We start from the raw sequence: 14,453 nt of genomic DNA on the forward strand, positions 1-14,453 counted from the left end.
TTTGCGACAGGCCCCTAAGCCATGCATGACAAGTAGCAAAATAATCATTTTGAGGCAACTGAATCGTCTGTCAGTTACATATCAATGCAAAGACAAACCTTTATTGACTAATGAGAATGTTCCTGGTGGTAATTAACAGTGTGTCATGTACACCTCTTGTTTCCCAATATAACTGACTCGCCAAGAAACACTATCCTCACAGTACAGCTTCAAACACCATGTGTGTCTTGATTTTCACAACTCAGCAGACATCTATTTAATGTAGTATTGTTTTCTTTTTTAAATGACAATACATCAAACATGTGGTGACTGCTGACAAGATTTAGCAAATTCAAATGTGTTTAAATTTAAACAAAGTACTACAGTATATACATAGAATGGAATAACATTTACTCATCTTCATACAATAGTGTCATGGTAAGGTTAAGTTGAAATGACAAGTGCTGTTAGATTTCAAAAGAAAAACGCATGACAGGTTTTAAGTTGCGTTTACACCGGCAGCCCGATTCTGATCTTTTTTTCACAAATCAGATCTGATGTAATTAGTGGAATTTAAAAAAAGATCAGAACTGGTCTGTCTAGTCTGTAAACATGGCCTTAGTATATTACAAAGCTACTTTTGAATTGTCTAGTTGTATTGGAGGGCTGCTGTTTGGTATCTAGTGGCTGTGCAAAAGAAAAATCACTGCTAACATTACTCATCCTTTTCACTAACAATTTCATACCTCCTCAGTTCCATAAAATAATGCCAAGAGATACCAAAAAGCACACATCACAGCCTCCACAATGTTAGTTAGTCCTCTGGTCAGAGGGGGAGAAATGACCAGAATAATTGCACTGTTATAACCATCATCTGTATGATATTGTAGGGTATTTCTATGCTGTACAAGGAAGCCATACTGCAGCCATTCATTCAGTGCTTTTCTGGGCCCCACTCACCACACTACCGTCAATAGTTAACATCACTGTGCAGCATGGAGGAGCTTCCAGTACCATAATGTAGTGCCATTTGGGATGCACCCTTCCCCTCTCCCACCTCAGAGAGAGACTATGAGCAGCCTGTGTACTGTGCTGTTCCTGGTCCACTAGTGATGATGTCACTGGCTCCCAGCAGGACCTAGCTCCTCTCGGTGAATAGGCAGCAGTGAGATGTCGAAGGCGTTGCCGATGCGGAGAAAGAACTTACGCAGCACGGCCCGGAGTTCTGGAATCAGGTCAAACTGCATGATCTCACAGAGAAGCGGGAAGTACCTGGATGCATGGGCCTTGAACTGGATAGTACAGGGATACAGGAAGGGACACAATTAGCTCATTCTCCATCAAAGACATGGCAAGGAAAAATTACAACTTATTTTTTGGTACAGTGTTGTATATGGGTTTAGGGTGAAATTGCCCCTAGACGCTGATCTTGGGTGAGTCTTACATTTCCCCTACTATGGTTAAAGCCTGGGGGAGGGGAAACTGATGCTAGATCTGTACCTAGGGGAAACTTCAAGTCAGAGGTGTATGTGGCTCTACTTTCTGATTGACTCACCCGGTCATCGCTGATCTTCACAACCTTGGTGAGGAAGAGGAGGAGGAGATTGGTCCAGGCTTCCCGGTGGCTCTCTGACGTCAGAGTGAGGAAGTAGGCCAGGGCCTCCCCACACACACTGCAATAGACAGAGAGTCGTTACGGAAGTGAGTGGAACGTATTTCCAGATCCGAGCAGCAGAATATTAGCCTGGTGGAACCCAGCCTGATCTTGGGATAACTCACATTCTGTTTCACTTTAAACAAAATGTGAGCGCAGCAGTCAGTCTGACTGACCAGACTAGCAAAATATAGGTTCCTGTCTCAAAGTCTGTGCTATTCACTCTTGTCCACAATGAGGGACTAAAAGGTGCTGAACAGACAAACTCTTAACACAAGTCAATAGCACCATTTCCTCTAGCGAAGTTCTTGTTAAAGAACAGAAAAAAAACATCTTTATGTTCTTACTTGAGCAGTCGTCTCTGCACCTCCTCCCAGGCTGCCTTGCGGCTGTCATCTGTGTACATGCGGAACAGGATGCGGAGGCCACAGGCCAGACTGTTGGTCTCCTGCTTCAACAGGTTGGGTTTGGACTTCCCCTTGAAACCTTAGAAACACCAACATGTTGTGAGACAAAACTGCTACTGTATGTTAGTCTGTGGCCGGATGTATCAAGTGTCTCAGACTAGGAGTGCTGATCTGGGATAAGATCCCCCCCGTCCATGTCATTATATTCATTGTGATCTAAAAGGCAAAAATGATCCAAACCTCAGCTTTCCTACTCTGAGACGCCTGACACATACACCTCCAGATTAGAGTTTGCTGTGACAGTGTGAAGGTATTGAGCAGGGGTGTCGAACACATCGGCGAACCCCCGGGGTTCAACGAGGTCTGGAAGGCCACACTGAAAATGAGTTTGATTTCCTTGGCATCAAAAAATTCCTCTATCTGTAGTTTTTTACATTTTCGATGATCCCAGACTGTGCACAGTGATTATTAGCAAGCTGGACAATCAAGAAACTGTATGAATATAGGCACATATAGTCATTTTAAAAGCCCATATAGTCATTTTAAAGTATTTTAAATTCATTTTTTATTTTTTTATGTTTCCTTATTTAAATGTTTTACTCAAACCACCCTCGGGCCGGATTGGACCCCCCCACGTGCAGGATTTGGGCCGCTTGACACCCCTGGTATCGAGGGTCCTGAGTCACATACCAGCCTTCCACAGGACAGTCCTCTGCTCGTTGTTGGAGTTAAAGGCCTTGGCGAAGCGGTGGGACTCCAGCAGACAGTCCAGCAGTTTGAAGAGCTGATCCGAGGTCAGATAGTGGTACATTCCCTGGTCCTGGGCCTCCAACTGGACATCTGCATCAACTGTGTCTCTCTGGAGAGGTTGACAACACAATGCTCAGTTATAACCAAATGTTATTAAGCCTTTCTGATTCAAACTTTTTTTAGTTGTTAGTTGTAATAACATTGACAACCCCTCAAAATATTATTTGCCATAAAATAAATATTGCCCTTAATGGCTTTGCTTCAGTTATTGAAACAGAGCGACTTCAACACTAACTCTTTGGTTACCTGTGCAGCAGCCAGGTTCTCTGCATCCTCCTTCCTGCTGCTGGCGGGAAAGAAGACCAGGTTGTCTATGGTCTGGATTAGCTCCAGCTGTACAACACACTTAATGAGCAGCGCTGAGAATAACCTCTGCTCCTGCATCTCTGCAACACATTGACAGACACAGCACAGCCAGTTTGAGGGGCAGGAAGAGAGGAATAGGAGGCGGGAGAGAAACATGGCCACAGGGAGATATTTGGAGGGGTAGGGATGGTGACAGGGGGGGGGGGGGTGAGAGACATGGACAGGGGGAGAGAAAGGGAGAGTCACGGGTCATTGGCAAGGGAGAGACAACAAGGGGAGGGCTGCCTAGGACTTGCCCATACACCTCCACACAAACTCACTGGCTGGGTTCCTAGCCCTGGGGCCGTCCTCATGTGTGCCTGAGGAGCCGCTGTATGTCCTCTGCCTCTGGTTCTCCAGGGAGATCCTGTCCACACTGCACACTGACTGCTGGTCCTCCGTATGAGTCTGAATGTCCACTGACTTCTGGGATATGGAGTCCTGAGAACACAAGAGAGGGACCGGTAATGTAGCCCAGATTTGAAACACATCATACATAATCACAACCAATGATTCCTATTAGCCACTTTCAATGCAACATACCGAAACAAAAACTATGCAAGACTTAGTCGGCAAAACTAACTATGCAAGAGATTTAATTGTAGGATTCTTTTACATTGTCACGCACAAATCTGGCCCTTACTCAACACAGACCGGTGCGCCATAACCAATCAGAGCTGTCGTAGGCCTATATGCAAATAAATCATTGCTATATATGGATGTGTCATTCACTTTGAACTGGAAGGTTTTACAGCATGAGCGGTCACGATTATTATGGGCTTGTTTTAAGATAAGTGAGAGCTACATGTCGCCACTTGTGCACATTTGTTCATATTATTTACTAGTTAGTGAGTTATTAGTCCAGTTATAGATCATTTCTAGTCAACAATGGAGGGAGTGATTGCTTCCTACAAGAGCACAAAACATGTACACTTCTAGCCATCTTTGAAATGCGAGTCAGGTAAAGAGCTTTTTTTCTGTCTTAAAGGGGCAGTGTCGAGACAATAGGCAGAGAGTAGGATCATTTGTCTTATTCTCTGTAATAATGGGAATAATAATCCATTTGATTTTGTAAAGTGTTTTTTTTGCATCAAACAACAAAATGTCAGTCACCTCCTCGTCCGAAGGACAAGTGGATAAATAGGTTAGTGTCAAGCCCTGCATGTAGGCCTACATTGAACTACACACATTGGTTGATAGTGTATGCTGAATGATAGAACCGCTATTTCCATGTTAAAATGTTATGTGATGCATTTTCTCCATTGCTTTTTATGCTAGGCCCCTCTGGTAGGCCTACATTATGATCAGTTAGGTCATTATGATCAGTCAGTGGCGTTAAAACAGTAAATTAACGCGGGTACAGCCTCAGTGTTCACAGTAAACACAACGTTCAAGTTTGCGCTCAGCTGGCCTGAAATTTGCTCAGTGCCGAAAAATATCAGAGGGAACATCCATCACAACTCAGCTTCCTGTTTCGATTCATTTGAGCGTTAAGAAGTACTGTATTGGGAAATCAGTGTGAAGTCTCAAACATAACCCAAATAAATGGTCAAAGTGGAATGGTAAACACACGAGCAGTAAACCTACCAGGTTTGAGAGGTCGTACTGTGGCATCAGCTCCCCCTCTCCTCCAGCTGGTCTCCACGTCAGTAACCTAAGGACAGCAGACCCAACACAGAACAGAGTCAATTTACTCTTGCTTTGAATTCTGCACACTTACAGTGGTTCAACTGCAGTAATAACTTCCTGTAATTAGAAAGGGTCTTACGCATGAGGGATGGTTGTTTTGAAGATGTCCAGCATACAGTTACAGGTTTTGTCCCATATCTCTGGGCTGAACTTCTCCCCGTTCAGAATGACTACATTTTCCAGACAGTTGGTCCCTGAGCGCGCCAGCTGCTCGTTGTCTGAGGAAAGACAGAGGTCGGAGGGAGGGAGAGACAGAAGGTCAAAGGAAGAGAGGGAGGGAGAGAGAGAGGGGAGGCAATGAGAGAGAGGAGGGAAGGAGAGAGAGAGGAGGGAAGGAGAGAGAAAGAGAGGGGAGAGGGGCGAGAGCGAGAAGGAGAAAGAGAGAGGGGCGACAAGGAGAGAGAGAGAGAAGGGCGAGAAGGAGAGAGAGAGAGAGGGGCGAGAAGGAGAGAGAGAGGGGCGAGAGCGAGAAGGAGAAAGAGAGGGGCGAGAGCGAGAAGGAGAAAGAGAGGGGCGAGAGCGAGAAGGAGAGAGAGAGGGGCGAGAGCGAGAAGGAGAGAGAGGGGCGAGAGCGAGAAGGAGAGAGAGAGGGGCGAGAGCAAGAAGGAGAGAGAGAGGGGCGAGAGCGAGAAGGAGAGAGAGAGGGGCGAGAGCGAGAGGGGAGAGAGCGAGAGAGCAGATCAAATATAGAGAGGGTCCTAAACTCTGAGGTGTTTTAGATGAGACAAGGAACCAACCAGCCCTGTCCTCTCACCTTGTTGTACACACCAGTACAGTTGGGACAGGATATCATCCAGGAGAATATCACTGAGAGGCTCAAAGTACTGAGTGAAGACATCACAGATGGCGTAAAGTGCATGGTTACAGGTGGTGGTCATCCATTCAGCTTTCTGGGTTTGAAGAGGAAAACGAAGTTCATACAAATGCAGCAGCTGGCACCTTATTCCCTATGTAGTGCACCACTTTTGACCAGTACTCATAGTGCCAAACCATTTGGGACACACACTATGTATTTTATGGCAGTGACACAAAGTTCTGGAAAATGAGGTTAGCTTAGTCTAACCTCAGTCTGCTGCTCTGGAAGTTTCATGTTGTCAAATATCCTAAAGATGATCCTGAACAGATCCTGCCACCAGTGTTTCTTGTAGGTGTGACCATAGGTCTTCATCACCTCAAACATCACAGTCAAGCCCCTAGAGCAATGGCAAGGAAACAGGGATTATTTATTAGTAGAGGGTCCACACTCAGAAAAGTTTATTCTGCTATTTTACTCATTAAGGCAACAAAAGCAGGGATGATCATATCACTTGTGAAACTCATTCATTCATGCCAGGTTGACAAAATAAAGACTACTGCTGGTAGTTCATTGTGCATACATTGATTTGACTCATTATCCTCCAGTCAGGAGATGAGACGAGGACTAGGGACACAGGTATTCAATCAAATAATTGTATAAAGGTATTTTTACATCAGCAGTTGTCAAAGTGTTTTACATGTACCTGGCCTAAACCCCAAAGAGCAAGCAATGCAGAAGCACAGTGGCCTGGGAAAACTTCCTAGATGTTTGTTCCAGGTAGGATGAGAAGGGCCTTACCTGGTCCTGACGTCCAGTTTACACCGGTTGATGATGCAGGAGAGCTCAAAGAGGATGGGGAACCATCCTCGCACCCACACCCGGTCCTCCGGGGCTACATTCATGTCATCGCTGGTGTAGTCTTTGAAGGCCTGGCAAGAGAGGGAGGAGAGGTTTACATCCATGGGTAAGAGAGGAATCTCATGGCCATTCAGAGAGTTGGATTGTCCTGAATAAATTATACCTGAATCCATACATTCCCTTTTCGTCTAGGTGATCTCCATTATATGGATTATCCATTACTTATATAATAGTTACAATAGTTTTTGGTTTGTTTGACTATTTCATACTTTATAACTTCTGCCCAACTACTAAACATCTTAGTTTTATCTCTGATATACACCCTCAAACTGTTAATTATTGGAGTATTTCAAGTCCTTCTCAATATAGTGCTCACTGCTCACCTGTGGCCTCTCAGACACATATTTGGCACAGTGGCGTATGAGGCGGATGGCCTCCATGCTGGTGTCAGGGAAGGAGGCGTTGCAGGCAAACTCAGACAGACACTTTACAGCATCCTGGAAAGAGTCAATGGTGGCCGGGAAGTGCTTCTCAAATACATTCGCTGAGAACAAAAACAGAAAAAACAGAGAAATGACTAGATACAGGAACGGGTAATAGACAGGTTTCTCTTTGAGTTTCTCTTTGCACTACCATCCTCTACTATTCTTCATGTTGACATCGGTAAGTCATGTCATTGCCCAAGGAGTAGCTAGTGTTGGTCAGACTCAGAGAACCCCACACTTACTGACGATGTAGCCGGTGGTCTGGAAGGCCAGCTCTACGATGCTCCCGTCCTGGTCCGAGGCAGCCAGGTGGAACACTGAGAAGATGTTCTTCCAGCCTGACCGGATGTTCCCAGCCTGGGAGTTCACCATCTGAGCTATACACCTCACCACCATGTCTCGAATGGTGGGAGACCTGTTGGCGTTACAGATTGAATCATTATGGAATCATTGCTTGAATTCAAGGTTTTCATAATTTTCCAGGTTTGAATTGTTGAATAATTTCAAGGTTTAAATCGTTGAATCATTTCAAGATTTTAATAAGTGAATTGTTTCAAGGTTTGAATAGTTTTCAAGGTTTGAATCATTTATTTGTTTTCGAAGGCCACAAAGGGTACAATTGCAGCAATTTTGACAAAGCATTGGAATTTCATTCCATGCACTAATTAGTGCAGGTTACAAAATAAAACAAAGCAGACCTGTTCTTCTTCATGATATGTTCGAAAGGCCTCAAGAAATCCTTCTGGAAACGGAAGTTGGCGAGCTCTCCTTTTTCTAAGAATTTCATAGACAGCTGCCTCAGGGAGTCAACAGCAAATATAGCCACATCCTCATTGGAGTTACATCCAACCTGTACAGATACAAATGCATCTGAACCACTGTTGTCTCCCCCGAAAACCAGCAAGAGAACAGCTCCATATAAATACATGCAGATAATGCATTTTTTCAACAGAAATTGCTACCTAGTTAAAAATACACAAAAACCTTGTTAAAATGGTCCCCGATGACTTCCCAAATTCTAGACCATTGAAGCCTGATGCGGCCCATGTTGTAGTAGGAAATCTCCACAATCTTCTGAAGGCTGAACATACGCGGATGTGTCGGTGAGGCAAGCTCGTCCATGGATACAGCACACAACCACCGGACAAAATCAACTGCAAAATGACAACAAATGCATATCAAGCTGTTAATATTCATGTACTCAAACAATAATGATCAAATGTATCATACATTTACCCTGTATAACTTCAGAGTACAAACTACCTACCTCGATTCAAACTGATTTATTTGGTTTGTTTCAACCATTATTTTTGTTCAACCATTATTACCTTCAACACAAATGAGGTTAAATCTACACAGCATTTTTTTTGTAGAGAAATATCAATCAATACCAACCTATTGCATTGCCATCGAGTCTAGTAGAACCAGTAAATATCCTGAGAAAAAACAAACAACATAAGATTAATTTTTCTTTTAGAGGTTTATTGAGTAATAAAACAGCAAATAAATTCCATCATAGGGCCCCCATTCTATCAGCCTACCTGTCAACAGCAACGACTCCATCATAGGGCCCATTCTATCAGCCTACCTGTCAACAGCAACAACTCCATCATAGGGCCCATTCTATCAGCCTACCTGTCAACAGCAACGACTCCATCATAGGGCCCATTCTATCAGCCTACCTGTCAACAGCAACGACTCCATCATAGGGCCCATTCTATCAGCCTACCTGTCAACAGCAACGACTCCATCATAGGGCCCATTCTATCAGCCTACCTGACAACAGCAACGACTCCATCATAGGGCCCATTCTATCAGCCTACCTGTCAACAGCAACGACTCCATCATAGGGCCCATTCTATCAGCCTACCTGTCAACAGCAACGACTCCATCATAGGGCCCATTCTATCAGCCTACCTGTCAACAGCAACGACGACACTCTGGGAGCTCGTCTCTCCAATGGACTCCTGAATACTGGCTATTTGTTTACGGTCCACATTACCTCCAACTGCAAGACAAACATTGTGTAATGAGAAATAGCTACGGTACATGTTTTAAGAAAACACCAATAGTCAGACAATGATACATAAGTTTATTACACATTATGAATAGAATATAAAAACCAAACCAGGCATTGTGACAATAGCCCAGAGACTCATCTAAAAGCCTTGTGCATTCCACATGGCACCTTAGTATATCCCATATAGCATACTACTTTTAGCAGAGCCCTATGGGGTTAGGGTGGAAAAGGGAATAGGATGCCATTTGGGATGGAGCCTCTGTCATGGAAAGGCAAGAGGACTGACCCAGTCCCAGGTACTCTGAGCTGTCTGAGGCCTGCTCTCTCAGGCTGGCCAGGAGGCCCCCTTTGGCCGGGACTGTCCCTGAGATGTAGCGAGCCTTCACCCCTGTCCCGATAAGCTGGGCCAGCTCCAACTGACTGATACACTTCAGGATCTGTGAAAGACAGGACAGAAGAGTTGGAGTTAATATTTTCTGTTACTATTCAACCTTTATTTAGCCTGGTAAGTCATTTAAAAAAACATTCTCATTTGTGATAACTAGCAGGAGAGAAGTGAGAGTTACTAATATTCTAATACCTTTATTTAGCCTAGCAAGTGATTGAGAACAAATTAATTTTCTGACATCGACGAAGTCAGTCAACAATTAAAAAACAGTGACAATATACTGGGAGAGAGAAGCCATTGAAAACGTATCCTGGTTGATCAAGAGGTGAACCATTGACTTAGAATATGTGGACAACTACAAATAACTAGGTGTCTGGCTAGACTGTAAACTCTCCTTCCAGACTCGTATTAAACATCTCCAATCCAAAATTAAATATAGAATCGGCTTCATATTTCGCAACAAAGCCTCCTTCACTCATCCTGCCAAACATACCCTCGTAAAACTGACGATCCTACCGATCCTCGACTTCAGCGAGACTCCAACACTTTACTCAGCAAACTGGATGCAGTCAATCACAGTGCATCCGTTTTGTCACCAAAGCCCCATATACCACCCACCACCGTGACCTGTATGCAGTCGTGGGCCCTCGCTACATATACATTGCCAGACCCACTGGCTCCAGTTCATCGACAAGTCTTTACTAGATAAAGCTCTGCCTTATTTCGGCTCACTGGTCACCTTAACAACACCCACCCTTAGCATGCTCTCCAGCAGGTATATCTCACAGGTCATCCCCAAAGCCAACACCTCTTTTGTCCGCCTTTCCTTCCAGTTCTCTTCCAGTTCTCTGCTGCCAATGACTGGAATAAATTGCAAAACTCGCCGAAGTTGGAGACTTATATCTCCCTCACTAACTTTAAGCATCAGCTATCTGAGCAGCTTACCGATCTCTGCAGCTGTACACAGCCCATCTGTAAATATCCCATCCAATCTACCTACCTCATCCCCATATTGTTTTTATTTACTTTTTTTCCACACTAGTATCACTACTTGCACATCATCATCTGCACATCTATCACTCCAGTGTTAATTCGCTGAATTGTAATTACTTTGCTACTATGGTCTATTTATTGCCCTACCTCCTCACGCCCTTTACACACACTGTATATAGATTTTCTATTGTGTTATTGACTGTACGCTTATTTATTTCATGTGTAACTCTGTGTTGTTGTTTGTGTCGCACTGCTATGCTTTATCTTGGCCAGGTCGCAGTTGTAAATGAGAACTTGTTCTCAACTGGCCTTCCTGGTTAAATAAAGGTGTTCTCAACTGGCCTTCCTGGTTAAATAAAGGTGTTCTCAACTGGCCTTCCTGGTTAAATAAAGGTGTTCTCAACTGGCCTCCCTGGTTAAATAAAGGTGTTCTCAACTGGCCTTCCTGGTTAAATAAAGGTGGAGAAAAAAATATATATTAAAAAATGCAGTGACAATTTACTATAGAACAGAGTTTCTTAATCCTGGTCCTGGGGAATGAAAGGGGTGGACATTGAATGTTTTGCCCCAGCACTACACACCTGATTCAAATCATCAAAGCTGAATGATCAGTTGATCATTTGAATCAGCGGTTTACTGCTATGGCAAAAACCAAAACGTGCACCCCTTTGGGACCCCAGGACCAGCATAGAAGACAGAGTGAGACTAACCTCGTGCCAGGAGTTGCCCAGGTAGTTGCCATCAGTGTGGGCGACGGTGATGAGAGTCTTGATGGTGTCAATATTCTTCTGCTTCATCTCAGAGATACCAGAGCTGGCTGTGAGCAGGGTGAACCGCGCCAGGGCCTGGACGTACGCATCACGCTCTAGCTGGATGGTGAAGATGCAGGCTATCCTGATGGCACAGCGGATCCCCTCCAGACACAGAGAGGCTACCTCAGTGTCATCACAGTCCTGAAGACCCACGCTGAACGCGGCTAAGAACGGGGTCCATGCCAACTGGGGGGAAAAAACACACAATGTCAATACACAAAGAAGGATTTCATGAGGGTTGTAATATGATCTTAAAATGGTATTCTGCATTCGGTTACAGCATCAGCTACATTCCCATTTTATACGGAAAGGAATGCATTAGTACTGTGAGTAATGGTGACATATGGTAGCAGCAGTGGGATGTTGTACCTTGAACATTGGTCTGAATATATAAATAGAATGAGTTTCATTCTAATGTTTGTCCTACTTGTAATTCATTCTAATGGTCGGACGTGGTCTCTGTGAGTTACCTTGAACATAGGTCTAACCATAGAAATAGAACGAGTGTATTTCTATTTTTCATTCTTAAAAAAAAATTTTTTTATTTATTTCAATTCTATGGGTCTGACGTGGTCTAGGTGGGTTACCTTGAACATGGGTCTGACGTGGTCTAGGTGGGTTACCTTGAACATGGGTCTGACGTGGTCTAGGTGGGTGGCACTGGTGAAGGGAGCCTGGACGTGGCTGACTGCCTCCATCAGGGCCTTGGCTGTCTTAGCCATCTGCTCCATCTCTACGTTATACAGCAGACGCCTCTGCTTCTCACTGGCTACACCTGGAGGAAACAGAGACTTGGTGGGCATGCTCTCACATACAAAACACACCTACTGTACACACACAGTCAACAACTAGCCACACAAGACCCTATGTTGATGCAATCACTGTGCCTCTGAGGACAGAGAAGCTTTGAATCCATTTAGTGTGCTTGTTTCTTCTTGACCCGTGTCATTTTGTCATCCAGCAACTTACTTTGTTTGCTGGATTTGAGGGTTAATTTTTTGGTTTCATTCATGGCTATTTTCTTCCCTGCGATTTCATCGTAAATAGCTGACAGGTACTCCTCAGGTAAATCTTTGCTGTCGTTGATTCCTCGGTTCATCTTGATGTATTGCTCTTTTGTCATTTTATTCTTCACCTACATTAAAAAAATTAAAAAAAAAATAAATAATAATAATAATGTTTGGTCACAGCTCATGTTTTAACATATGAGAAAATGACCTCTCTTAATCAAGAAACCGTTTGCTTGACATACTTACTTGGGGACTGTGAAGGTCTGTTGTCAGCATAATGATTGAATAAGCCAGGACATAGGCTGTATCTGCACTAGCGAACTCAGTTTGCCTGAAGGAACAGAGAAAACCCCCAATGTCATAACATGTACTGTGTAATATTATCAGGGTGGCTGCGGATAGGAATTCTCTGGAACCCACTTCCCGACACCTAAAAGTCAGAAGCTTTACACACAGTCTCTGCTCTACTCGTTCGGCTGCCCAGGGAACAGGCTACTCTGGTGAATTTCAGAGATGAATGGAAAAGGTGCAGCCAAAAGGAAACGGAATGCACCACTGGGCTTACAGGACCTTTGTAACAACACTGTACATCTCAAGATCTAAAGGCACATTCTCATTAAGCTGATTGAGATCAAATGGTTGGCATGCAGACATGTGGGTAAAACTTGAAGAATTATCATACACGATTAACAGTGAGAAATGTGAAGGGAGGGTGACCACAAATATTTGTGAGGAAAGTAGAGGTACATGAACAGAACGTGATCCGGATCTTCAGCTCTGGGGAAAGAGGCTTCCAGGGGGGGCGGATCATGCCGGTTACCTTTGGATCCGCAGCCTCGACCTAACATTAGAACAACCTACATCTATTAAAGCCACACCATGGACTGCATCCCAAATGGCACCCTATTCCATTGTCAAAAGTAGTGCACTATAAAGGGGAAAGGGTGCCACTTGGGACGCAGGCCATGCAGTCTGTCTACTGATAGAGACTCACCCTTGGTTACATTCTAAATATCTGGCCGCAAATTTTTCCATGAGACGATCAATCTTCTGGGCCTCTCCGGGCAGACGGAAGCCCTCCAGGAATAGACGCAGAGCCGAGACAAAGTCCTTGCCTTGGAAATCCATCTGGTCAACATAGGCGTACATCACCTCTTTATTAACGCGCTCGTTATCCCCGATGAACTCACCCACCTGAGTCTGATAAGCAAAGAAGGAAGTCCATACAGAGGCATTTCAATATACACAAACACAAAAAAATACAGTGTATATCCAATACGTTTGTGGACATCAGTAAGAAGAACACAAGTTAGATATCTCGTTTTACAGGCTAAGAGGAAGTTAGTCTCATTCATTGCATGTAATTTCAGCAGGTGCTTACAGAGTCTAGCCTCTCCTCCTGATGCAGGAACTGGGCTAGGTCCTCTGGTGTGGTACCCAGCATCCCTTGCTCCTGCAGGTACTGGATGCCCCTCTTTGGCTTCTTGTTGAACCTGCACAGGAAGAAAGAGAGGGAGATAAGTCTGTGATAAGTGACTGAGCAGATTGACTGATCTACAAATCATAATGATTAGTTATTTAGGATGCAAGGTGATTTGTAGATTAGCTAGTGTGCCCAGTCCGACTCTCAAACACAGCCACACTGAGCTCTCTGGGCCACTGATAGTCAGAGCAGCTACACTTCCAGTCTCCAACACACTTACAGGTCGATGCCTTGCTCTATGATCTCTTTCTGCTGCTTGAGGACCTCGAACTGCTCTGCGTTGTCCGTTCCTGACATGAGGGTGCTGTAGGAGCCGATGCCTGAGGAGGCGCTGGAGTCCAGGGAGTTGAGGCTGCCGTAGCGGTTGATACTCTCTGGTGGCTTGGTGCTCTCACTGGGCTCCTGATCCACGGGCTTCTCCTGACCTACAGAAGAGGGGCGGCAAGTAGGGACATCCCATAATATTAAGAATAACCCTTTCCATTATAAACACTGTTAGAGGTCTCAACCTGGATCATCGCAGGGGCTCACTACTGTACCAGGTCTGCAGCTGTAAGCCTGAACACCACCTGTGTTCACAGCGGGTTAGCAAACACAAGGCCACACAACAAACTGAAAGGTAGCTACTACCTAACACTAAGGCAGAGGGGATCTTTGCTAAAACTGAGTATCAAGATCAACCTCAGGCTCTAACTGGAACAATGGGTGTCTAAGGCTATGAATA

At 44.5% G+C, this 14,453-nt stretch overlaps 1 protein-coding gene across 2 annotated transcripts in view; it reads right to left on the minus strand.

Moving 5' to 3' along the window:
* Positions 1-81: 81 nt before the first annotated feature.
* LOC124041896 (brefeldin A-inhibited guanine nucleotide-exchange protein 1-like) overlaps positions 82-14,453 on the minus strand; it is a 29,597-nt gene continuing 15,225 nt past the window's right edge. The window contains exons 14-38 of one of the 2 annotated variants that reach the window (XM_046360016.1): positions 13,950-14,154; positions 13,628-13,739; positions 13,241-13,446; positions 12,493-12,577; positions 12,206-12,371; positions 11,860-12,011; positions 11,135-11,422; positions 9,330-9,480; positions 8,941-9,031; positions 8,419-8,459; positions 8,008-8,177; positions 7,722-7,873; positions 7,266-7,438; positions 6,922-7,082; positions 6,479-6,609; positions 5,948-6,077; positions 5,639-5,774; positions 4,964-5,102; positions 4,783-4,849; positions 3,477-3,636; positions 3,097-3,236; positions 2,731-2,899; positions 1,981-2,119; positions 1,535-1,652; positions 82-1,271 (exon numbers count right to left, since the gene is read on the minus strand). In XM_046360016.1, coding sequence (XP_046215972.1) covers positions 1,098-1,271; positions 1,535-1,652; positions 1,981-2,119; positions 2,731-2,899; positions 3,097-3,236; positions 3,477-3,636; positions 4,783-4,849; positions 4,964-5,102; positions 5,639-5,774; positions 5,948-6,077; positions 6,479-6,609; positions 6,922-7,082; positions 7,266-7,438; positions 7,722-7,873; positions 8,008-8,177; positions 8,419-8,459; positions 8,941-9,031; positions 9,330-9,480; positions 11,135-11,422; positions 11,860-12,011; positions 12,206-12,371; positions 12,493-12,577; positions 13,241-13,446; positions 13,628-13,739; positions 13,950-14,154 — 3,656 coding nt within the window. In that variant the 3' untranslated portion in view covers positions 82-1,097. Of the gene's footprint in view, positions 1,272-1,534; positions 1,653-1,980; positions 2,120-2,730; positions 2,900-3,096; positions 3,237-3,476; positions 3,637-4,782; positions 4,850-4,963; positions 5,103-5,638; positions 5,775-5,947; positions 6,078-6,478; positions 6,610-6,921; positions 7,083-7,265; positions 7,439-7,721; positions 7,874-8,007; positions 8,178-8,418; positions 8,460-8,940; positions 9,032-9,329; positions 9,481-11,134; positions 11,423-11,823; positions 12,012-12,205; positions 12,372-12,492; positions 12,578-13,240; positions 13,447-13,627; positions 13,740-13,949; positions 14,155-14,453 lie in introns of both variants that reach the window. The other variant, XM_046360015.1, reaches the window with a different exon arrangement.

Source organism: Oncorhynchus gorbuscha, linkage group LG08, assembly GCF_021184085.1.
Source record: "Oncorhynchus gorbuscha isolate QuinsamMale2020 ecotype Even-year linkage group LG08, OgorEven_v1.0, whole genome shotgun sequence".
Lineage (NCBI taxonomy): Eukaryota > Metazoa > Chordata > Actinopteri > Salmoniformes > Salmonidae > Oncorhynchus > Oncorhynchus gorbuscha.